This window comes from Lygodium microphyllum, chromosome 11 (assembly GCF_053477565.2).
Source record: "Lygodium microphyllum isolate KBCC chromosome 11, Lygodium_microphyllum_v1.1.10, whole genome shotgun sequence".
Taxonomy (NCBI): Eukaryota; Viridiplantae; Streptophyta; class Polypodiopsida; order Schizaeales; family Lygodiaceae; genus Lygodium; species Lygodium microphyllum.
Window position 1 is genome coordinate 60,221,356 of NC_141145.1, and position 17,598 is coordinate 60,238,953.

Genomic DNA, 17,598 nt, shown 5'->3' on the forward strand with positions numbered 1-17,598 from the left:
GAGTGGCAAAATGTTGAGAGTTTAACAAATTCTTTTAAGAGTTACCACCTCGAAATCGGTAGATTGCTCTTTGAGGGGCATACAATCAAGTAGTTTGCAAAGAACCTTGTACTTTTCTACAACTCCAAGTACATATTGCCCAAGGGGGGCTAAGAATATGGAAACCCTTGGGTCTATACACATGCCAAATCTCAATAGCATAGAATGGTCATTGTGTAGTAGTGCATTTTACATATGTATAGCACAAAAATTTCAATAAACATATTGAATTCTTTGAAGCCAAGCATTGGCTTAAGGAATGTACACCTAAGTTGGTTCATGCCAATTGCAATTTTTGTGCATATGTTCAAGGAATGTGAGGATTTGAGACATACCAAAAGCATGTATATCATGAAAAGTACATCGAAGGATTATCTAACAAGAATTCTAGGCCAAACTTGGATGTCAAAAATCACTTATAGTTCTAACACGGTAGAGTGTCGAGTCACAATAAGGGACATGGCTTTCAGGTAAGATAAGAAAGTGGTCCCAGATGCCAAACTTTGGTAGGACAACTACGTGCATCATTTTCTACCAAGATTTCACGGATGGACTCTCCGGGACCTAATGCACCATATAGTCAAGTTTTTATTGCATTCCGACAACTTGAGATCAATTACTGATCATGTTGTTTGATTTGACCAAGTCATTCAAGATATATATATATATATATATATATATATATATATATATATATATATATATATATATATATATATATATGAGTTTTCATCGAGGCAAGGAGGATCTCAACATACAAATCAATGGAAGGATTCATCTCTAAAGGAGCACATTGGCAACCTTGTTGCCAACTTGGTGGTCTTCCACAAAAAGTGCTCACCAAGAAAAAAGAAAATAATCATGAAAATTTGGGCCCCAATCTTTTCTAGCGATACCTTCGACATCTAGCTTGGAGAAGATGGTGCTAATGAAGCAATCAAAGCTTGTCTATCTATTTGGCCAAGCATGTGATGAACCAATGTATGTGCCCAGCACATTAGGTGAGTTCACAAAAGTGTTAGATTTGCTTCTCCTGGAGGAAGAGCTAAAGGGGAAGCATTTCGTACTTGAAGAAAAGAAGGAACTTCTATTTTGATTAGAAGCTACCCCCTCCTCTCTACTGATGAAAAGCCAAGGAATGAATGAGAGTTATTATTAACTATTAGCTCTTTGTATTTGTTATCATTAGCCATTGCATGTATTTTTCTTGATGAATATAAGATCTTTTTTGTCTCTATATATAAATATTCATTGAATAAATGTGTGGTTTGTGTAACTGTGAGGATAGTGTGTGGTATGTTAATGATACACTCACATAATGTGTGGTATGTTAATTATATATTCATTTAATTATGTTAACATATAGTAGGTATACTTGCATCATGTGTGGGCAATAACGTAACTCATATCTATAAGGTGTCATTCTTTCCCTATTTTAATAAAGTTCGAATGTGAAACCTAAGCAACTAGGATGTCACCATTACCTTGCTCCAAGAAAATCTATTTCTATTGGTCACCTATTCATATCCATAGTCTATCAATTCGTGTCAAATTCCCAATCATGTACAATTTTCACAATCCTTAGCCATTTTCTACCAATCGAAATAGGAAAATATCAATGTGTCTAGTCTAAGTCTACATCCTCAACACTATCTCACACGAGCATTTAAGAGGGAGGAGAATCACGATGAATGGTTGAAAAGGAGGAATGCTTTTTTAATCAATCTTGGTCATTCACTGAAACATCACATCATGGAAGTAAACTAGGATGTGGAAGTAAACTAGGATGTGTGGGTAAACTAGGATAGCCCAAAAATTGGCATGATCATTGAGAAAATGGAAACATAAGGATAAATCAATCTTAAAAAACATTTCTACCATGTATAGAAGAGATATGATGTAATGGCTTAGAAATTTGCCTTATACTAATGAAATCAAGGATTCAAATCTATTAAAGTGTTTCTTTGTTATTTCTTCCTAAACTTTTTGGATGGGCTTACGCTTCTAGAAATGAATTATTGTATTACACATTTTTAACTTTTTTGGAAAGGGTTTAGGCTTCTACAAATAAAGTACCATATGAAAAAATGTTAAGTTTTTGTTAACAAGAAATACAAAAAGTTGCAAACTTGTAATGGAAGTTTAAAATAAAGAAATTTAACTTTAAAAAAAACAGGGGGCAGAGGTTTTGGGGGGGGGGGGAGTGTCTCAAGGCAGAAAGTTTAGATTGTAAAAGCTGAAGTCTAGAAAGTAAAAAATTTAAGAGAAAATGAAGAAATAAAATAGAAAACTTCGTGGGTTTTAACTTATTATCCTTATGTACTATAACTCTTTGCTGAGGGGCCACACTTCCCTTTGATCAACCATCCTAATTGCAAAGGATGTGGCTTGTAGTAGAGATAAACCTAAGTGCCTTAGGGTGCTCTCTAGGATAACATTTACACTTTGAGCCACATATGGCTCCATAGATGGTGATGTTGTTTATTCTCATTGTTAGGCAGGGGACCTTATGAATGTTTGAAGCCCTAACTTGAGCTCTTGCCTTGCCTAAGGGTTGAGGTGTAAGAGATTTCGAGTGGAGAGTTGTTTAGGTGCTCTAGAAGCTTTTAGAATGGTGATTTTTTCTCAGGCAAAAGTGTTGTTGATTAGGGGGAGAGTGAGGGGAAGTGTAGTTGTGTCAAAGGCATGCGTAAGCTCTAAAGATGGTCTAATGCTTGAGAGAATGCTTAGGCCACCACTCCTTATGAAATCTGGGGGAAGGGTTCCTATTGAGGGCTAGCCAAGGGGGTGGAGAGAGGCCCTTGCTCTAACTTTAGCTGTGCTAAGTATTGCAACGACACGAGAATTCTATGATATTGTTGCAATCATGATGGGAGCAGGTTAGATGAAGTTTTCTTGTTCTTGGGGGCAATCTCGTGTGTAATGGAATGTTCAGGGGCGTCTAGACATTGGTGACGGGGACGTGAGCCTTTTGGGAAAAGTTGCATGTGCGGTAGTAGTGGCCATACTTGCCACCTTGGTAGGAGATTGCCGGGTATCGACGAGAAATTAGAAGGACAATTTGGATCTATAGGAAAGTTAGATGGAGCGCGTAACGCGAGCTGAGAGTGCAAAGAGTGACATGCTGTGAGAGAGAGTGTGTGTGTGTGCGTGTGTGTGTGTGAAGTGAGTGAGTGTGTGTACATTTAGATTAAAAATGTATCTATCGATAAATATCACAACAGATTTGCTCCGCGTGAGAGTGAACTTCAGCTCATCAAGAGCCACCATGTGCTTTGCCTCTAACTACTTTTTATAGTAGTGCAGTAGGGCTCTAGCCATGCTAGAAGTCAAACTACACAAACCTCAAATGCCAAATTGCCCTGAGTTCGATTCACACCAAAACAATCAATAATGAACATGAGTTCATAATGCACTAATAGATTGTATATGGACAACATGCTAACAACAACAACTCCTCTCATATATTGGTCAATCATAACATCCTATGAACAAGATTCACATATCTGCACATAAAACCATAATTAAATTCAAAATCCAAGCAACACGCAAGAAACAATAGGCAACAACCACCAAGCAACTACACATCCAACAATCACAACACCAAACACCAAAACTATAAAACCAAACCACGCAGCTCTAAGGGGTGATTGAGTAGTGCTAGCAGCAAGCACACAACCACAAGCATACCTTGCACTCAATTCCATGCACCCTTCTCTAGCTCCAACAAAACTAGCTAACTATCCCAAGATGGCAATGCCCACACACGTTAACGTGCTTCACTAGTCTTATCTCCCTTTTTTTGCAATTTCATATAATTTTTTCATCTCCTTTTCATCTTTTATAGATTATTTATTGCAAACTTAAGAATTTTGACTCTAGCATGCACTAAGAAAGTACACATCCACATCCACCACACCACACAAGAGTTTCCTTTTAGAAGATTGTGCAATCCTTGGTTGGTAGATTGGTACAAGCAACAATCACACAAAAACTAGCACATCTTGCACATCACATGCACCATCCTGCAATTCCGACAAAAAACAACCCCCTCCCAAAAGGGCAATGCCCATGTGTATAAATGCACCCATGTTAGCTCTCTTGTCCTAAAAGGGCAAATGCGCATGTGCATAAACACACCCTTGTTAGCTTTCTCTCATCTCTTTTCTTTTATGACTTTCTTTGCCTCCTTTGATGTTTTCTAGATCATTCTCACAAACTCAAGAATGTGTATGGACACATGCACATGCACTTGTGGGTATTTCTTTACCATAATATTTGAGCACTCCCTTATGCCTTTCTAATATTTGATTTTACTTTCCAAAATTTTTCGTGTATTTCTCTTGTGGGTTGTAAATTTTCCTTTGACAAACATCCTTAAAGAGGAGAAATCACCACTAAGAATGATGAGTGACGCTTATCTAATCTATCAATTTGCACGTTTAAAAACATAATAGTGTTAATTAATGGTTCTAAAATAAATTCATGGGCATTGCCATCATTCCGATGCCATGATCTCCTTTCTTCTAGTTATCATGTGACATGTTATGTTGCACTTAAGTTCTTTTTCACTTTCATTTGCTACCCAACAAACCCTTCATTACTATCAATATTTTGAGATCAAACAATCAATAGCCTTAAGGTGAATGGTAAAGTTGCAAAGATAGGAAATATGTAATGAAGCTTAAGCCACTGAGTACTCATTGTGAATGGCATTGCTATGAATAGACAAGCACTAAGGGTTACATTAATTGGCAAAGTAGATCAAATAAAAAGTAGCATTTGGTGGAGTTCACACCAATTTTTAGCTAAATATACAAGTTATTGATCCTCCCCGATTACATAATGATACAATGCTAATACATACAAGTACACCTAAGTAGTGGGCATCTCTTTCTTAATGATTGATTGCAACTCCTTTCCTGTCTACTATTGCTCTTCCCTCACAATGCTCATTATCTTCATGACCTAAAAGGATCACATTATGCTATTTTAATGTTAAACTTCTAGATTGAGGGTGCTGTAATTATTGTGGATGAAGAAATTCATTTTGTAGAGTTGAGAAAAGAGTATTGAATTTTCTCATGGAAGTTGATTGGCATAAACAACATGATGAGATCCCATAGATGCTTGCTCAAAGTATATACATAAGAATATATGTCTCTCTAATAATGAATATCCAAATGAGCATCCACAAAATTTTCAATTGAGTACATAGAGATCAAATCGGTGACCATTGTTAGTACTAGATGTGTGGATACAACTGATTCACTCTTGGAAATATCAGTTGTCACAAAGGTCCATCAGTTGATGCTTAGCAAGGATGTCCACAAGGTGCCACAAGAACAGAATGCTGGCTATTTATAGGTGCTCTTTGTATGATCAACCATGAGCACTACTTTGTAGATGCCCTCTATATTAGGGTCCTCACAATGGTGCTTAATTTGTGAGTTGTTATTTAGGTCATTGCAAACATCATTGTTGTTAGACTGTAATTGCTTCAAAGGATTTTCTACAATACTTCTTTCCAAGTGTGATTCAATGATGACAATGCCTTTTCCTACACATGCATGGAAAGGTTACCACATCAACGCATCTTCATTAGCTTTCGATCCTTCAGAAATGCATACTAGGCCAAACATGTAAAGAAGAACAAGAAGAGCAGCCTTCAGAAGATGAAGAGATTTTATGTTGCAAGAACTATTCCATGATATCTTTAAGGCAAACCCCACGTTTGAGGTTTTGAATGTGTGCGCGCACACTCGGGCGCGCGCGCACGTGTGTGTGTGATTCCTCACCACTGGAAAACCTAAACTACAAGAATACAGGCAAGCATCAGTTCTCATATAAAAAATTCAGAGATTCTTATTTTTGTCGTCGTTTTATTAGCAATGGTCATGTAATCCAAAAGAACGTGTCTCAGCATTTACAACTGGAAAAGTATTTGCAATGAGATTTATTGAGATGAAGCTGGCTTGGCACAAAGGATGGAGAAACCTCTTTTTACAGATGCCACAATTCCATAGCACCACCAAGAAAACTGAAAAAGAAAGGTAAAAGAAAAGCTTTTCTCCTTTCCTTTTTCTCATCCTGTAAAGAAACACACACAATTTGCACGTTTCTGTATGTTTGCAAGCGTATCTCCAGTTGCTAAGACTGGGAAGGTTTTGGATACTCATAACCGCGACTGTCTTGAGGATGAGTTCTGAGATTGAATCTGCACCACCACCTGGTATAACACCCCACAAGATAAAAGTGCCTCAAAGAAAAGAACATACTAATAGGCCAAGAGCTTTACATCAGATTTTATACACAAACATTTTGACATTTTCCATGTGGCAAGGGCTCTTTTCCCTTGTTTTTCCCTATAGTGTTCAATATTATGAGCTTCTGCTCTGGAGGCAACACATACCTAGCTAGGTGCAGTTTGGGGGCACCCAGGCCAGCAGCCCACTACCCCCACCCCACCTAGCTAGGTATATGGTCCCTCCCAGACGCTCATGATGTTGTCATAATCCACAATGAGGGAATTATAGTGGGAGTTTTTCTAAAACTTCTTGTGATGCAGCTTGTACAGTTAATCTTCTGATTACTGTAGCTTGTCTGATTAGCCTTCTGATAACTTTAGAATTCCACAAGGTAAAATAATGAGATCATTTGTGAATTAACAGGTTCTTTGCAGCATTTGTAACATCGCCACTTACCTTTCCTATGCTCCGGCCTGAATACAAGTATTCTACAGCATCCGCAACTGCTTCAACACCATAAAATGGAGTGGGATCTACTGCCACCTAAAATATGCAACAAGACGTGCAAACTCAGTTTTCACAATGAGTTCGAAAAACACATTTAATGATAGCTTGCTACAACGGCCCAACAGGTGAGCCCTCACAGAGATTTCTGTGGAAAGATTTAGGTGGCAGGGTTTAAACCCTGATTTGCAACAAGGACAGACAGAGCCCTAAACTGTTGGACCATCCCCCTCGAACCAGTTACAAGCATTCTCTTCAATATGATACCTGTATTAAATTTTGTAGCAGAGCATGACTACGCCTCTTTCTTCACCTATGAATTAAATTAGAAGTCTCCTCCCCCTCTCTCTTTTTGCATCAGAACTTGGTGATGAGCTCATGCATGTTTTCTGCCCCACAACCATGCATGCTTTTGAGAAGTAGCATATGCAACATAGATTTTTGAGGTCCATGCGTCCTTGGTATGATCCAGTGGTTCCCCACCTATATCTTTCACCTATGGAGGTCTTCTTCCAACACATTGGTGTGTTTCTGTGTGCATGCCAATGTCCCTACCTTTAAGCATATCCTCAAAATATCATGCATCCCATCATCAAGGCTCTGTTGCAGACTGCAGTTCCATACATCTTCTAGGTCCCATAGGTTGTCCATCTTCATTTAGATCACTGTTTGGGGAAAAGATTTGATGAAGAGGAAGTAAATCCTTTTCATTTGAGAACAAACTGTTCGGACGGTATTTTATACATAAATTTAAAAACTATAACTATATTTTAAGACATCTGAACATGATTTGTTTCTTTCTTCGAAAAATTTAAGAAGGATTTTTCTGAAGGTAAACAAGTTCTAGGTTGAAGCAAACCCATCTTTTTCTGAACCCTGATTTAGATCAATGCTCCTGAATGATCAGTCTACCATCTTAGAGCCCACTTCCCCTACTGTGCTTTTAGAAGTTGTGGCATATGCTCTTGGTGTGCCACTTGGGCATGTGTGAACCAAGTTTCTTTTTCTCCTTTTCATGTACAAGCAATGGTAACTCCCCTTAATCTCATAGGACACTCAACATCTGTCATCCACAATTGTAATGCCCCTTTGACTCCTCTCTCTCCATGACAAGCTTACGTATCCTATCTTCCCTAGCCATCCATGCTGCTCTTACCTACCTCATTCTTGAGAGCGTGTAATGATACCTTGATTTGGGAAATAGTGGTCCTCATTGCATGGGAAATATGCATATCGATATAATAAGGTCAGTTGATAAACCCATCATTTGTGAGCCTAAGTAAATGATCTCTGTATTGTTGCACCCCAGGGAGAGGGAGCCCAACCAAGTATCTTGAGTATACCTTTGATCACATCCTATCTCAAAACTATGTTTCTCTCCTCTCTACAGAATCCAAAGTTCATCCATGACTGGCGGCCACTGTATGCGGCAGTACTCTGTGATGCCTCTAGGGCTGGGCATGGTAGCCTGTCTGGGCTCATGGATCTGACATGTCTGATGTAACCTTGCTTGGTATATATGTGTTGGTTATGGAGTCCAAGAGTGTGAGGAGCAGCCAACTATGGCAGATGTAACATATGTGTGCGTGTGTGACAGAGAGAAGGGGGGAGGCCCTCAAAAGCACACAAAGCAAAGTGTTGAATAGATAGATTGATCCTCATTAAATGCTTGGTAGTGTAGAAGGTGTTCACACCTATACACACACACACACACATCATAAAGTGTGTCCACACACAGATGTGATAAACAACTAATAATGCCCCCTTTGGGTCATGGGTGACTAAACCCGTGTCACAAAACAAAAGAGAAAATAGGAAGGTCTTACCTCAAGAGGAAGCATCAAGTCCCGTTACAAGTATATAAAGTAGGGAAAAAGAAGTTATTTGTAACTAGAGCTAGAACATGGCATGTTCTACCAACAAGCTGAAAGAGCCATAGTTGGGCATGGTTCAGAGGTAGAACATGGCATGTTCTATCAACTCGAAGGGCATGGCAACTCACAAAACCACCATCCTGCACACACACACCCCAACACACACACACACACACACACACACACACACACATAGAGGGCATGGCGAAAGATGTGATTCCTTTAGAATCTAAAAGAAGAAAACATTGAAAAGAAGTACAGATAGTTTCAAATTAAAATCTCGGCTGAGTACCCCACATTGTATGCCAATATAGCAAATGTATTTTACTCATAGACATAGAAAATGCGATATGCGATGGAAAGGTCTTAACACATGGGTGTGGAATGTGCATGGCTAATGTCTAGTTCCAATCACATTTTTATTATGTGTTTTCTAGATATAGATAAAGATAATAATTGTATGATTTTCAAATGTCTAACAAGGTTAAAAACCCCCTCGATGCCGAGGATATCACACACTTGCAGCGTTGATGCCATCTATGGATGCATGGTGTGTCATCTTAGGCTCAATGGCCATGGCCAAATGCCCAAGAAACTTCAATGCGTGGTTGGCAAGTTCAACGTGTTTAGAATAGGCTTGAGATTGCCCAATTTAAAGACAACACAAATTGCCCTTGAGGAAAGGGTTAAACTTGAATGATTAAAGGTTTAATCAAAACCTTATCCTTTTGGATTGTTGTGTATTGTTCCATATAAGTGGACTACATAAGGTCGCCTAACGGTAATAGATGACAGGTGACGATGAGTTGTGGCAACTTGCTTGCCCAATTTAAAGACAACACAAATCGCCCTTGAGGAAAGGGTTAAACTTGAATGATTAAAGGTTTAATCAAAACCTTATCCTTTTGGATTGTTGTGTATTGTTCCATATAAGTGGACTACATAAGGTCGCCTAATGGTAATAGATGACAGGTGATGATGAGCTGTGGCAACTTGATGGCGATGAGCTGGTTGCTTTGAAACATGATCAAAGCCAGTCATCATGGCCATGCTACTGAGGACAATGGTGGCAAGAAGGGCACGCTTGTAGAAGCAACCAAGGTTGTCAGGTACGAAAGCTACAATATGGTACGGTTTGATAAAATACAGTACTAATTGGTACCTTATGATTTTATAAGGTATGGTACAATATTAGTACGAAAACAAAAGCAAAAACTTTGTTATTTTCGATTATAGATAATAGAACACATGTTTAGAGTTAAAATAGCAATACCACTTGAGTTAATAGGATGAATACATGAGGCTAACAAGGTAAAACCTCATGCACAACATGTGCAACATGCTACTAGAAGATAGATGGGAGTGTATACGTAATATAGCATACAACAAAGTAAAGTGTAGGGTGGATGGACAAAGAGGCTCCTCATTCTTGTGTGTGTGTGTGTGTGTGTGAGAGAGAGAGAGAGGGGGGCTTGGCTTTTTTTTTCTGGGGGGGAAAGAGAAAGAAAGAAAGAAAGAAAGAAAGAAAGATATATTTATGTCTACACAAGCCCACAAAGTACATCCATGTCTAATGTCACCTCATCAGTAAGGTAAAGATAACATTACAAATAAGTGGGTGGCCTATGAAACAATACTAAAAATAACTATACGATGGGACTATACTAGGGTTGAACCATGTGTAGTGTTGTTCCATCGATAGAAAAGAAAAGGAAAGGAAAGGAGAACCAAATCTGATATAACCATGTACAAAAGCGTGGAGAAGACTACGGTGGTCTCAAGATCTGCACATGATCTCAGCTATGATGCAATCCCTAGCTTCTTCACTGATATACCTGGTGATGAGTCTGCGGTGTCTCGTGATAATGGCTCTAATCCGATGGTGGTGTGGCCTCCTCGGACGTGGTCCTAGTAGACGGGTCATCGTGCTCGACGAAGGGAAATGGCTATATCCAATGTTACTCCACGCTGTGGCTTGTAAGGTGTCTGGCGGGGTGGCTCTATCTCTACTAGGCTGGTAGTGTCAGTAGGATCGGCTCTGTAGAAGAAGTCTGTCACTGCTCTCTGTGTGTGTCCCTCTGGGTGAGCTGGCCTCCTGTCTCGCAATAGTGCAGTTTGGTGCCTCTCAAGCTCTAGGAGGAAGAGACCTAGGCATCTCTAGTCCTCGTACTCCATGACGCAATGAAGGGGTCCAAATCCATCACGGAAGAGGCAATGGTACCGTCCTCGTATGTCATAGTATATTGTGCATCTGTATATGTAGTGCTCGTCCATCTCAGGCTCTAGACCAAAAAGCTGGCAAGTCCTATCCTCTACTAGGGTATTTGTCCATCTGTCTGTCTCCATCTCAAGCCTATATGAGGAGGTGTGAATTTGTCCGATAGCAACCCATACGCTATGGGAGACATGGGTGTCCATATATGCTGGTCGAATAGTGAAACCATCATTAGAGAGGCACAAGAAATGACTCTTGTAGAACTCCATCCTCGATCCTAGAGGGAGTGGTGGATAGATCCATGTCCTTGCCATCTCAATCCTCAAGATATCAGCTCTGATCACCTGGTTCAACTTTGATTGGCTGAGAGAAAGTGTAAGGCAATCAAGGCTATAATCCAAAGGTGAAAGACGGTCAATATCCAAACTATGTAGGCTCATCCAAATAGCCATCTGTGAAAACCAACAGTTCTTCTCGCCCCCTACTGCTAGTTGTCTAGATGAGGTTAGTGCCAATCTAGAGTATCTATGGCGTGGAAGTTCCCATAGTCTGTGCTAAAAGGTCACTACCCTGAAGAGTGCCTCCGTAACTATTGGTGTTGCCCCTAGCTCCCCTAGCTCTGCTCTGACAATGGGATGTGGGGTGGAGGGCTTACTCCTAATCATGCATGCTATCATCATGATCAATGGCCTTTCCATGCTATCCCAACCATCATAATAATCCCTCTCTAATCCAATCTGATCAATGAGTGGGCTAAGATACATGTGGTACAAGCTACAACCCCATACCTCTGCTCCATATAGTAATGTGGGTGTGACTAGGGTGTCAAACAACCAGAGTTTGGTGCAGGGCTCTTGGAACTATATGTGAGCACATTGACTTTCGAGTGCTCCTAGTTCTGCGTATACATGCGCCAAACGTGCCTCTGATGCCCCTCTTAACGAAAAACATGGGCCAGAGAAGGTGACTCCCAAATAGACATATTCCCTCACATGCTCCAATATGTCTCTCCCAAATGTGAACCGGTACATAGATCTAGTCACCCATGTTGCTGAAGTATTGAAAACCATGGTTTTGGTCTTCCCAAGGTTCACTGTGAGGTCTTTATCTTTATAGAAGATGTGCAAAGCATCTAGATGGCTCTGCAAACCCTCCGATGAATCTGAAATGAGAACAATTCATCTACATACAGTAATATCGGTATCAGCACCCCTGCTAGGTTGGCTCCAGCTCCTCCTCCTCGGTCTATGTAATCAGATACTTCATTTATGTATAGACCAAACAATGTGGGTGAAAGTGGACATCCTTGTTTCACTCCTATGGTACTGTCAATCCTCTCTAATAGCCCCCCAAGCGCTCGTGCGTGACCTGTCACTGCCTTATATAATGCATAGACACCCCATCCTATGCCCTCTGGTACTCCAATATCCTACAATCTCTGCATGGTGCATGTACGAGGCACTCTATCAAAAACTTTGCGAAAGTCTACAAAGCAACAATAGATCCTCTTGTCTCGGGCTCAACCCTCCTCAATAATGGCTCTAAGTGTGAGAATATGGTCCAGCGTGGTATATCCTCATCTGAAACCTGCCTGTCCTTGTGCTCTCTTGCCTTGCATTTCAGCCCACTCACTCAATTCATGCTCCAATATAGATCCATATATCTTGGCCAAAGAATGACCGATCATGATAGCCTTGTAGTTGCTAGGAATCAGGGGATCACCACTTTTAAATATCGGAATTATAGTATTGTCTGACCAACTCATAGGGAAACCTTCACATACTGCTCTATTGAACATGTGTGCTAATATGGGTGCTAATATGTCACAAGCATGTGAGAAATGTTATGCTACTAGTCCATCTTCATCCTGTGCCCTTCCATTTTGTAATCTATAAATTGCATCCCTAACCATTTTCCATGTGAAGAAAGACCACTGCGTTGGCCTACAAGCTTGTGGGGGCTGCATAGGTGGTTGTCCTAGCAGGTCATACAACTGTCTCCCAAGTCAAGCCAAGCATCTCGTGTTGTAATCTCTACAGGGGGCTGTCTTTCATGAAACATCTTCCATGCACTCTTGTTGTCCCGCCCCAAAAATAGCTGATATATCTCTGCTTCTGCTTTCGCTAAGTAGTCTTTTTTCTTCTTCCACACAAGGCGTTTGAAGAACGCCTTTGCTTGGCGATGTGTCGGAGTGCCTGTAAGCGAGCTCGGGTGACTCTACACTCATCATCATACCAGCTATTTTAGGGAGCAGTAGATCGTGTGGGTCTATATCGAGGTAGGGTGTGTGGGATTGCATACATAGCTGATCCATGTATGGCCTCTGCTAAATCCCTTGTACATTCTTCCAACGATCAACTCAAGTCCAATGTATGTAAACTAGTCTGCACAGAACCACTATAGATATGTGAGGTGTCTTCTGTAAAGTAGTATTTGCGATGTTTAGGGAGACATGGTGTTTCATGTTTCATATGTACACTAAAGAGCATGAGTGTCAAAATAGCATGATCTGCTGCTCTACCAATTGGTCTCTTAGATATCTTAAAGTTTTGGATGACTAGTATCAATGCTGGTAAGCCTATCAAGTAGTCCATAGTACTTGCCCCTCCTTTGTGATTCCAGCGTGTCAAATTGTCAGATCCTGGCCATTGTGGCAGACCATTAAAGATGGCTAGTCTATGTGCACTTCCCAAAGTCAATAGGTGTGTCCCATAGGTACTCACTTCTTTATCCTGGGCTCTCTTACGTACGCCATTTCATCTATGTCGATCTCTTTGAACATGGCATTATCATGCATATAAAAGTCATTTTGTCTATCTATCTTCAGTGCGTGCATTGAAATCTCCTGTTAATAATATGTCCCCAATGCTAGCATATCTCATGATATCCTCATAAAGTACATCAAAGGGAGATCCATGTCTTGTGGCATAGGTAAAATTTGCAGGAGAAAAGTAGCATATTGCGATGAATATATCCCATGGTCTTCCTGCATGTATCCTAATCCATAAATATCGTGCATCATCATCTCTTTTCATTACTTGCACTATCCCTTTGAGGTCTTCCGGGTATAGTATGGCGACACCTCCAGAACCCCTAGTGCTTCCTGGTTTTCTAGCTACTTGACGAAATGCACTTTCCCACCTGTATCCTCGCACGTCAGTAGTCGGCTACCTTTACATTGGTGTTTTGGAAGCTATCTTCAAAGTAACTAGCATCCAAGCGTAGGGCTCCATTACAATTCCATATTGACATCCGAAGTGTCTCATAGGCCTCGTACCGTCATGAAGTCCTTTTGTCATTCCTTTTGTCAGTGATGATAACTCGTCCATCCCTATAAACAGCCCACTTTCCCCCTTTGCAAGCCTCCTATACCTTGGGCATGCATTCTCTGCGATGCGCTATTTGTGTTGGGTAAGGTCCTCATCCAAACAAATCTTCTCACCCTTGAGGGCTCTCCTCTTAGAGAGGAAGGCCTTTTTTTCTCTCTATGTCCCCAAAGCGAAGAATTAGAGACTTGGATTTAGAGTCTTCTTTTCCCACTCTCCAAGCACTGACAATAGGTACGTCTGAAGCCCCAATTTTGTCAGCAAGTATCTGAGCATCTTCCTGTGGGCTGCTCTTCTCCTCCCATCCTGCTACCCGTACATGTAAAACCCTAGCCCCCGTCTCCTAGCCTCTTCTTCCAAGGTATCATTCATTACTTCAGTCTTGTTCATGATGTTCCCTTGTTCTTTTTTACTACCGCAATCCATGGGTTGGCTTCTTCTATCTACTTCTGTGTTGTCTTTGCCCCTTCTGCCCATAAGTGAACCTCCCTTTCACATGCCTTCAAAGCCTCTTTCTCTTTTTGTAATTCTTCATGCGCGTTCATTTCTTTTTTCTTAAATGTATTCAATTCTTCCCCCAATTCTAAGATTTCAAGTTTGTGAGCATCTACAACTTTCAGCATTTCAGTTTTCAGCGTGTGCATTTCACACAGCATTTGTGCCTGTAAGTCATTCTTAATCTTTATCTACATGTCTTGCATTTCTACCCTCTGATTTACTATCATTTTGGCTTTGACTTGCTCTCGTATTTGTTTCTCCAATTCTTGTCTCATAATTCGTAGTTCAGAGCGAATCATGAGATGAATTTCTTCATATTTCTTTTCATTCATGGTGCGTGAAGTCTTTCCATGCCTGCTATCAAATGCTGGGGAGATGGTGGACCCTACGGCCATACGTCTTGTACCGTGCGTTCTTAGAAGGGGTATTGAACATTGCTTCCATGGATGGTTGTGTTAGTTCTTGATCAGATTCGTCTCCCAAATATTCATTTTCCACGGTTTGATGCTTACATTTGTCCGCATTATCCATCTCTCACACACTGTGTGCAAAGCCACTCAGCTCGTACTTTGTATTGTCAAATCATAGCAGTTTCTATGATTCCTACAAATTTCCGGGGTTTTCCTAACCCCTCACTAAATTTTTGCAAGCCCAGTAATCTTGTACAAGCCCAAATGCCTTCACACTGTTTTTAGTCATTGCAAAAATACAAATTGCAGCCCCAGTCAGTGCATTACTGCATACTCCAAGGCATGATCAAAATCAGAGTCAATGTATCATTGCCTAGTCCACATTGGCCATAATTGCATTCCCTGCTCACGACTGCATTCTCTGGTCACGACTGCTCACGACTGCATTCCCTGCCCACGACCGCATTCATTCAAACCAGTGTGCGAGAGAGTGCTCATGATGATTGCATTCCCTGCTCACGACTACATTCATTCAAACCAGCATGCGAGAGAGACCGTGCTCACGATTGCATTCATTCAAACCAACATGCGAGAGAGAACGACTGTATTCTCTAATCACAACTTCTCACGGCCGAGTGAGAGAGACCTGCTCATGACTGCATTCCATCACGTCAGGTACATCACCTTACGCCAGGTCCCTCACGCCACGACTGCTCACACCATGTCCCTCACGCCACGACTGCTCACACCATGTCCCTCATGCCATGACTGCTCACGCCACGGTTGCTCATGCTAGTCACGCTAGTCCATCTTGAGAGAGAGAGAGAGAGAGAGAGAGAGAGAGGGACGGGTGCGTGGGGCGGCCAAGGATGCTCTTGGAATTGCATATTCATCTTTGAAGTTGGGAGAGAGTGTGAGTGAGAGAGACTTGAAATTATGTTAATAAACATAAGGCTTAGGAGTTGGAAGATATTGTGTGGTGTAGTTTTCATAGGCCAAAAATATCCCTTTTTTTGGTACCAATTGGTACGGATACATACAGTACCTTGCTGTATGAACCTTACGGCACGAACTAGCTTGTACGTAGTATGAATGCAACTATGGAAGCAACACCCTAGGTGATGTGGCATCTCAACAAGTCAAGGCACCTAGTACAATCCAAACTGATTTTTAGATGAGCCAATGGCAAGGGCAGCATACAAGCTGACGTGGCACTGCTTGTATTGGGTCTTGTTGGAAAGTTAGGCATTGTAGTGGAATAAGATTGGGCACAAGCAACCAGCTGGAGATGAAAGTGATGCTAATAACAAAGTTTGGTATGGAGCTCAAGAGAGGGGGGAGTAGCTGACTAAGGCGGATGGAACTCGACCAAAATGAAAGGGGAAAGGGTTGGGGGGGTGGGGTTGGGGTTGTTTGCATTCCTTCAGGGCTCCACATTAATACCTCCAAGTCTACTCTTGTTAGCTGTACAAAATTAGATCTTCACATCTTGGGTTGGCATGGAGAGGTGGTAACTAAGTGCACAATATCTAGGCATTTGACCACGAAGTTTATGTACTGGAAATTGCAAGCATGGCCTTTCCATGTATGCTTGAAAGTGGCTCAAACCATCTTGGTGCTAATGATTTTACATTACTTGCCATTACTTCCTTGGTTGAATTCTAGTACTCAAAAGATCACTTAGTCTATTCTGTTCATGCTCTAGAAGAAGCAAGAACCAAAAAAATGGGCATCTCTTGGATCTCCTAGAATCATGTTTGTATAGCAAAACAAATGGGTGGAGGAGCTGTTCTAGATGTGGACACACACATGATTGCCCTTTGGTGGTCATTGTTTCAAGCTTTATTTGCTAGACAACAGCCCTGGATTTCCATAGCTGGGCTCTTCCTTGAAGAACGCAGCATCCTACATGAAAATACTAGATTTCAAGCTTCATGTAGCGTGTTATCAATATGGTAAGCAGCCTGTTCATCTCAAATCTCCTGTGATCAATGTGAAGCAGCGTTCATGGTGGCATGTGATCAATGTTGAGCAGCCTATTTGTCTCAAATCTCTTACACTCTTTATTGAGCTAAAAGCACATTAGCCTTCATTAAATAGCTCCAAAACTCAAGTTAATTAATGAATTTAGACCTTTTATTGAAAAGAAACGCGGTCCTAGAGAGTTTCAATGTCCTACATGTAAACCCTAATTTGGGAGGCCCCAAACTATCTATAAATAGACAAGCTGCCCTCACATCAATCAATCTCATTTTTGTAGATTACAAGTGCTGAAGCTTTGCTGTCTACACCCCATTCATGGAGGATATCTCAGCCGGAGCTGTCTAAGACTACTGTCCATCCACAGGTGCCTATTTCTCAGCCTTCCCACACAAATTCAGACCGTTTTAGCCATTGTCTACTGCCATCCATCCTAGGCAACTGCTGCAGCACCCTCTGCTTGCTATTCCCAGCTGCCATGTGGCAGTGATTGCTGTGTTTGTA

General features: G+C 41.0%; 1 protein-coding gene across 2 annotated transcripts in view; it reads right to left on the reverse strand.

Moving 5' to 3' along the window:
* Positions 1-5,718: 5,718 nt before the first annotated feature.
* Positions 5,719-17,598, reverse strand: part of NQR (ARP protein (REF)) — a 148,968-nt gene continuing 137,088 nt past the window's right edge. For both annotated transcript variants that reach the window (XM_087687638.1, XM_087687637.1), the window contains 2 exons: positions 6,744-6,830; positions 5,719-6,268 (listed from right to left, as the gene is read on the reverse strand). In XM_087687638.1, the coding sequence (XP_087543764.1) occupies positions 6,215-6,268; positions 6,744-6,830 (141 nt within the window). In that variant the 3' untranslated portion in view covers positions 5,719-6,214. The remainder of the gene's footprint in view (positions 6,269-6,743; positions 6,831-17,598) is intronic.